Source organism: Solanum tuberosum, unplaced genomic scaffold (assembly GCF_000226075.1).
Source record: "Solanum tuberosum cultivar DM 1-3 516 R44 unplaced genomic scaffold, SolTub_3.0 scf00789, whole genome shotgun sequence".
Lineage (NCBI taxonomy): Eukaryota > Viridiplantae > Streptophyta > Magnoliopsida > Solanales > Solanaceae > Solanum > Solanum tuberosum.
This window is the reverse complement of record NW_006239696.1, coordinates 50,986-59,156: the sequence shown is the minus strand read 5'-3', so window position 1 is coordinate 59,156 and position 8,171 is coordinate 50,986. Positions and strand designations below refer to the sequence as shown.

The 8,171-nt window shown below is 34.4% G+C and overlaps 1 protein-coding gene and 1 non-coding gene across 6 annotated transcripts; both read right to left on the bottom strand.

Moving 5' to 3' along the window:
* Positions 1 to 2,057: 2,057 nt before the first annotated feature.
* TRNAT-AGU (transfer RNA threonine (anticodon AGU)) lies at positions 2,058 to 2,131 on the bottom strand. Its single transcript has one exon. It is a non-coding gene; the product is annotated as a tRNA-Thr (tRNA).
* Positions 2,132 to 2,872: 741 nt separating this feature from the next.
* Positions 2,873 to 8,141, bottom strand: LOC102592570 (EKC/KEOPS complex subunit bud32-like). Of its 5 annotated transcripts, none has more exons than XM_006367387.2 (10): positions 7,942 to 8,141; positions 6,386 to 6,469; positions 5,585 to 5,698; positions 5,226 to 5,504; positions 4,947 to 5,060; positions 4,579 to 4,651; positions 4,415 to 4,481; positions 3,617 to 3,825; positions 3,242 to 3,529; positions 2,873 to 3,160 (listed from the first exon to the last, which is right to left on the bottom strand). In XM_006367387.2, exons 2-7 carry the CDS (start codon positions 6,446 to 6,448, stop codon positions 4,444 to 4,446), a joined length of 681 nt encoding a protein of 226 aa, XP_006367449.1. In that variant the 5' UTR covers positions 6,449 to 6,469; positions 7,942 to 8,141; the 3' UTR covers positions 2,873 to 3,160; positions 3,242 to 3,529; positions 3,617 to 3,825; positions 4,415 to 4,443. The 5 variants fall into 5 exon arrangements, with proteins under 5 accessions (XP_006367449.1, XP_015160914.1, XP_015160915.1 ...); XM_015305428.1 differs by having other exon boundaries at positions 3,242 to 3,457; XM_015305429.1 differs by having other exon boundaries at positions 3,242 to 3,448.
* Positions 8,142 to 8,171: the final 30 nt, after the last annotated feature.

The following is an 8,171-nucleotide window of genomic DNA, read 5'->3' as shown; positions in this document are numbered from 1 at the left end:
ATTTAGTATGGTCGCACCTCGTGATACTATTTGACCTCTAGTGACACATTGTTATTGCTAGAAACTTTTTGTTTGTATTCATTTATAATTTTATATCATAATTGCTTTTTTATACATATATATCAAAAAAAATATAAGCTAATTTGATTAACTTATAATTTAATTAAGGTCATAATTATATTGTATGGACGCATCATGTGGTTCTATTTGGTGTCTAGTGATAGATGTTTTTCACACTTATCTGATTAGATAAATTTTATTCTTATTCATACATATCATAATTATTTTTATATTTATTTACCTGATATAATAAAAAAAATCCTATAAACAAATTTCTTCGTTTTATGATTTTAGTCAAAGGTCATAATTACTTAGTATGGATGCATCTCGTGAACTAATTTGGCCTCTAGTGACAAAGTATTTTTTCACATTGATCTTTGCTAATTTGTTTTATATTCTTTTACAATTTTATATCATAGTTATTTTTATATTTATTTTACCCAATATGTATATATACTAAAAAAAAATCTTATAAACTAAATTAATTGGCTTATAATTTTAATTAAAATCATAATTACTTAGTATGGACACATCACGTGATCCTATTTGGCCTCTAGTGATAGGTATTTTCACATTGATCTTGCTAGATATATTTTGTTCTTATTCATTTATATTTCACTTACAGCTATCTAAGACATTCAGGGGCTGTGTAACTGCTGTTAGAACGCTTCGTTACGGATGTCGAAAAGTGAAGATTGGTTCTGTGCCAGGTCATGGTGATATGCTATCGAGGGAAATCCACCTCTTAGATAAAGTCTTCGATCGCCTGAAGATGGCACAGAAAAACAGACCGAACGCCTTCGAGTTATTGGCTCGTCCAACCCGGCAGCATTCATGAGTCGCTAGTTCAACTGTCCCTCGGAGACAGGGTCGATTGAGGAATGAAAGCTCGAAGACAAAGAGAACCGGGCTTTTCCAAAGAATTACTGCAGCTTTTATATTTATTTATCAAATATGTAATACATTGAAAATCCTTATAAGCTAATTTTGATCGGCTTATAGTCATGATCAAAGTCATAATTATTTGGTATGAATGCATCTCGTGATCCTATTTGGTCTCTAGTGATAAATATTCTTCACACTGATCTTGCTAGGTAATATTTGTTTTTAATCATTTATAATATTATATCATAATTATTTTTATACTTATTTACCAAATACATTTTTAAAAAATCTTATAAGCTAATTTGATTGATTTATAATTTTTCACATTGATTTTGGTAGGTAAATTTGTTATTCTTTTACAATTTTATGTCATGATTGTTTTCATACTTATTTGGTAATATATAGTGGTGTCTTTTATGATAGTGACAATTCCTTATATGAGGACAATATAAATGGACATCCAACCCATATGGGCACTTTTGATGATCTAAATAATTATTATATTACCCAATAAAGGGGGCTCTATGATGTGAGTAATCCTTGTTTGGATATAAATTTGTGAAAATTTGAAAAGAAAAATATTTGTTTTTTAAAAAATTTAATATTTGGAAATTGAAATTGTCCTTTGATCTAATACAAATCGAAACTATTTTTAATTTTTGTGGTTTAATACAAATTCAATATGTCTGGGTGAACATTCTCACACCAAATCCTAACCAAATGAATGAAAGATATCACTTCGTTTAATTGCACCTTTTTTCCTTCAAACAAATTGATCTTTAAGTTTTTGTCACTAGAAATCGGGAACTTATGTCTAGTCAAAAGCATAAAACATCACTTATAATATATTATGATGCGAAAATATAAACTAATATCTTCCAAAAAAAATAATCGTCCTGCAATATAAAAATTAAAGAGCAACACAAAATAGGACAAAAGTGCAAATGACTCATGTCAATTTTGTATGAGGTAACTGGAAAGGCCCAAGCCAGAATAAACTGGGCTTAATTGGTACTTGGGCCCAAAATAAATTTTGGTAAGGCCCAAATTGAAATACCTTGGGCCCAAAACCAGAATAAGTTGGCCCATTTCTTCTGGAAAAATAGTTTAGTTGCTTTCATTGAGAGTCGAACTCAAGACCTCCCGCTTACTAAACGGGTGCTCTAACCAACTGAGCTATGAAAGCAGGATGCCAAATTATTGTTAAAGATAGAAATACTAACTAACGAGGGTTGTGATGGAGTGGTAACTACTCTTTCATCCTTAATCAAAGGTCTCGAGTTTGAATCCCCTTGAGTATAAAGTTGTCTTTGTTCGAGAACGCTTTACTCCCTAATGTGAGACTTCCTAGCCCAAATCTAAATTTAGTCAAACTCCAATGTGGATACACTGGGTGGAAACCAAAAAAATAAAATAAAAATGGAAATATTAGTAAAGAAGTTTACTCATGATTCCAGAATATTATCATAGTGGGGTGCATTGTGCATGTTTTTTTCACTTTTACTATTATAATATTATTGAAGGTTAATTTGTAAAACAATGTCTCTCTCACCTCCCTGCGGGATGAACCTTATGGTCATACTTGGACCTTCCTTCTCACCAATAGTATTAGCACTGTTCTCATAGTTTCTTGATCTTCAATCTCGGCTATCACTGTTGTGTTTTTTGTGCTATGATTATTGCAATATTTTGTTGTTGATACCGTTCTTTCTCATGTTTGTTGAGTATTACTCTCCATTTCACTTCTTTTTTTTTTGTCGTTATTTCTACCATCTCTGTATCCCCCTTTTCAAACTGTTTGACAGACGAGGGTCTATCAGAAATAACCTTTCTATTCTACGGGGTAAGGTCTACGAACACTCTACCTTCCCCAGACCTCACTTATGGGGGACTACACTGGGTATGCAGTTGTTGTAATGTATAGTTGCACATGCTAACAAGTCCATCCACATGTATGTAAATCTGCATTTACAGAGTTTGTACAATTTGGAGATGGCAGCATCTTAATTGTAATAATAATTGTTTCTGTGGATATTCTGTATCAAAGACATAGCATTAGTTGTTTTCACTGCTACTGCTGGTGCATCATCTTGCTATTTTCTATCCAAAATGATAGGGAAGCCCTTTGTGTTTTCACTTTAGCCCTGATAAGTTGACAGTTTTCCAGGCACAGCTGATTTTCGACTCACAACTCAACTGTCTTACAGTAAAATCTCTGTGATCCATCAACAACAACATACTCAGTGTAGTCCCACAAAATGGAGCATGAGGACGGTAGACTGTACGCAGATCTTACCTTTACCGCAGAGGTAGAGAGGTTGTATCCAATAGTCTCTGTGATCCATCAGGTGTCTAAAAGGTGGGAGTGGCTGCTGACTACATGCTTTTCTTGAGAGTCACAGCGACATTGCCAAACACATTTTATCAATGTTGCTTCGCCAATTGTGGATGTGCCTTACCGTAGATTTCCTCCTGGGAACTATCGTCGGGGTCATTCCTGCCACTTATGTCACTGAAAGGGTCATCTCTTTATGTCAATTGCCAATGAATGACAAACTTGTGAGGCTCTTCTGCTTTTGAGCAACTAAGAGTTTTGAATGTTACATGTCTAATGTAGTTTCATAATGAAAAGGATTTGAGACATCTGAATTTTTATGGGAAGTAAAAATACCTGTCAACTATTCAAAACACTTTGCGCGCAGATGGTTAGAGTTGAATAAAAATACAGAGAATCGTAGACGTATAAATTCAAATAGGTAACAGCATCAGTCACATCGACAATAATCAAGACGGAAACAAATACAAATTGATCTTTGCAATGAGCAAGTTTTTTGGTTCTTCCTTTCCCCATGGGCATGGCATCTGTCTTTTTTCTCTTCACTGAAAATCAATCATAAAACCATTTACAAACTAACAGATACAACTCCTAAATCATCAACTGTATGCTAGAAATGTATCGACAACATGTTCATTTAAAGTAGAGTAAATAGTGCAGTTTTTTTAAGCAGATGCACAGACAGTATTTTTGTTCAGCCCAGTAGTGCCCAAGTGCTATATGGTTATAAACTGAAAGACGACTTATTAATGCAGGGCAAGCAAGAAACACCTGCTTAAAATAAGTCACCTTGTTCTATAACTTATAACTGCTATTTTTGGTAAATCAATGAGCCTAATATCTTCGATATATCTGAAGATTTGCAAGCTACGTCATCGTTTGTAGTACTATTCATGTTCAGACTTCCCAGAAGTAAAAAAAAGCAAAAATGATAGAGAGAGGTATCCAGTTTTATTAAACTTTAAAATCTACCTAGGCCATATAACCATGATATACAACACTCTTATCTCCAAGAGAAAAAATAGGAAAGACGCTTTGCTTTTGGCAGGAAAACATGGGAATTTGATGATTTAACATTCTGGAAATTAAAAAGAAATACTGGATGCAATGGTAGGCATAGAGACCAAGTCTAACCTAAACGTGGAGTGCAAAATTGGGGAATCTCAACCAAGCATTGTGCGTTTTCTTCCTCTTTGCCTCACTGAAACAGGTCACAAAATCAGAAATATGTTGTCTCTTTTTTCTGGGAATAGCAAGCTAATAAACAGAAAGGGACGTGTACAAAGAGTCGGCAGCACCTTGGGCTAGCTTGTTCAAGGTAGACGACCACTGCTTCGAGGACTTCCTATATGCAGCAAGTATCCGGTCCATCTGCGATAACCATATAAAATCTTAGAAGATGAATCTGTTCTTCACTATAAGTTAAAGTCCTATGGCTTTGCTACAGACTAAAAATAAAACCATTATTCACATGCTTAAGGTAAACTAAAGAGATTCACAAGATAATATGATCACTTTACATGAATGATATAACGTCCAAAGACAAAAGAAAAATTAATTTAAAGAAGAAACTAATATCTTTTTTTCCCTGAAACAAATAATGATTTCAAATTGGGAGATAGAGAAGAGCAAAAAGCTTCAAAATGACCTTCATGACAGAGCTTACCACTTCTCCACAAGAAGAGTGCATAGAGAGTAAAGCACGTTCTAGTACATATAAATCAACTGCTTTATCTTCTGGAAGCGTTGAAGTAAAGCTTAAGCCAAAGTCGATCAGCACCTAGAAAAAAAGTATCATTGATAAAAAAGTAATCTCATTGAGGATAACCTACGAACTTCATCCTTTAAAACAAAGAGAACAAAGAAAATAAGGAAAGACATTGAAGATAAATTCAATTGTGAGAATTGGAGGAACATTCTAAGAGAAAGAAAGAGAAAAGTCCACCAGCTGATTGGCAGCACTCCTCAGTAACATGTTTGATGTTGTCAAATCGCCATGGACTAAGCCACCATCGTGTAGTTTTCCAATAGCATTACCAATTTGCGTTGCAATATCAACCATCCGTTCTTCATCAACACCAACTAGTCCAAAGCCAAGAAATATATCTTTCACAGAAGGACCTTCAATATATTCATAGGTGAGTGTATGCATAACAGGGTCAACAGCATAAAGGACTGGAGTAGCAACACCAAGCCGTCTGGCTTTTGTCACGCACCTTGCCTCCTGCGCCATAATTTCATTTGTTTTAGCATCACAAGCTTTAAGAAAGATTAAAAAAAAGAATAGGTATCATTTGTACCAACCGCATTCAACCCTTTAAGAATAAGTTTTGAGTCCAAAGTTGGATGCCTGTATTTCTTTGAAAACCGTTCCTTGATGATACATCTTCTACCCACAAATGTTGACTCAAAAACCCGCTAATATCAACAGAGAAAGAAGATAAAATGTTAGCGAAATCCCAATGTCAAGTGTCAACAACTATCTGCCATCAAATGAACATTGGCAGAAATAATAATACGCATTATTAGTGAGTTTAATAAAAATACAAAAGACGCCCCCCAACCACACACACAGGGATGGAATCTCATTTTCAGAAGAGCTCTAAATGGTTGGGAGATTGATAAAGTTGTGAGTATGCCACAGGTTCTGAACACATTCCCAGGCATTTCGACTGGCCCTGATAAACAACTGTGGAAGCTACACAGTAAGGGAGTCGAAGTCTTGTTGCTAGAACAAAAATGTTAATTAGTCACTGACAATAACTTGACCTGGGATGTTAGATTTGAAAGATCAAAATCCCCACTAAAAGTCTCCTGTTTTGCTTGGCTGGTAATCAAAAGAGTTTGTTTAACTCGTGAAGTACTGAAGAGGTACACAGATTTGCTCAAGGTTTTTTATGTGTGGCCAAGAAGCAGAGATTATTGACCATTTATTTATGCACTGTAAAACAGCTGAGGGTTGTAAGTGATCTTCTCATCATTCTTTGGATGATGAGTTTTTTGTGTATACAGTTACCTTTATCTCAAAAAGGATAGAAAGAGTAAAGAAAATATTACAGGGAATTTTATAGCAATACAATAGTGAATAGTTAAATATGAACTCACAGCCTCAGCTCCTTGCTTGATTAAAACCAAGGATTCATCATTTCCATCTGTCTTGTTTTCCATCTTTATGAGATCTCCAATTAACTTCAGGTGCAAAAAATAAATTAGAAAATAAGTAAAAACAAATGGATAATCAAAACTTTAGGCTTCCATAGAACAGAGTTATTTAGCTTTTCCAAAATATAAGTACAACATGAAGCTTGCATGCAAAAGGTGCTTGACATTAGGAAATTCTTTGGCACCCAAGGGTGTGCCTAGGGGTTGAGAACCATGAGATCTCAGGTTCAAATTTAAGCAAAGGCAAAAATACTAGGTGATTTTTCTGATATTTGCAAGCCTAGGTGGACAAAGACAAAGTTATCCGGTACTGTGCTAGTGAGAAGTAGGAGATATCTCGTGGAATTAATTGAGGTACACGCAAACAGACCCAAACACCACAGTTATAATTTAAAAAAATCCCTGATTTACACAAAGTTCTTTGTGTTATTTTATATTTTCTTTGTTTTTTCTCCTTCCCATTATATCATGCTTCAATAAATGGTACCAAGGAAAGAGACAAAGCTACCGTTGTAGCTCAGAATAGAGGGAAATTAGTATTTTATGAAGCGTTCTTTATTGTAGCTAAAAGAAAGCTTCAATTTTTACAAGTATAAAACCCAATTAGTAGCATTTTTGGCATCAGCAAAGCAGTAGCTGCAGAAAAGCAAAACTTTATACTCCCACATAAAATTACGAAAAAGAAAAGGAACCTAATACTTAAATCTTGAATTTCTTGCAGAATTTAAAGATATAAATATGAGAACTAAAGGATTTCTTCAACGAGTTTGAACTCCAACACAATACTTGTTAAAGTGAGAAAACTCAAGGATAGAGTCTTTGAGTTCATGATTCTCCAACTAAGAACGTATAGATTTTGTCCTGAAGTTCAAACCCAATGAAATACTTCTTTAGTTCATGATTTTACAATAGGGAGTCCAAAGATTCAACCATTGAGTTCGAACTCTAACATCTTGTGTTGGAGTTTCATTTATTAAATTTCGAACTCCAACACCACACATTGAAGGATATTCTTGGTTCAAATTTTTTCTAAATTACATTTCAGATATCCCACTTCACATTCCACGAGCCATCACATGGGGCCTTAGCGTCAAACTAGTCTAATGATTCATATTGTCTACTTCAACTAGTTTTGAAAAAAAGTTAGATTGCATTAGAATATTAAATCAGCTAATAGTCCTTGTCCGAATTGATTCAATCAACGAGACGACATTCCAAAAATTCAATTTTGAATTTACATCTAGCTCACACACACCAAAAAAACAGAATTTAAGACTAACATACTGGGCATGTGAATTTGTATTCTCTATGCATATATTTTTCTAAAATTGGTATGATATTATTTGTTGGCACAAGGCTAAATGGTGCACGCGTGTTCTAGAAATCCTAGATTCAACTCTGTTATTAACATTGAGGCTGATATTAATTTGCAACAGCAGAATTAGAACATATAAACAAGCAAAACAAATAATGGTATTCAACATAAAAATAACAGTTACCTTCCCTTCTCGTTCAGCAGCAGAAAAGAATCCTTTTTTGAGTCCTAAATAGATATATATAGAGATACAATAACACAGTTTCAGGAAATCAAGAAATAACTATAGATTAAAATACATTCAAGATGAATTTCTTGATATTTTGAAGACAAACAAATTTGTGGGTTTTTCACAAAACCCTAGTGATGGTGGGGTGAGGTGGGGTTGGTAGGGTGGTGAAGGGGCGGGGGTGG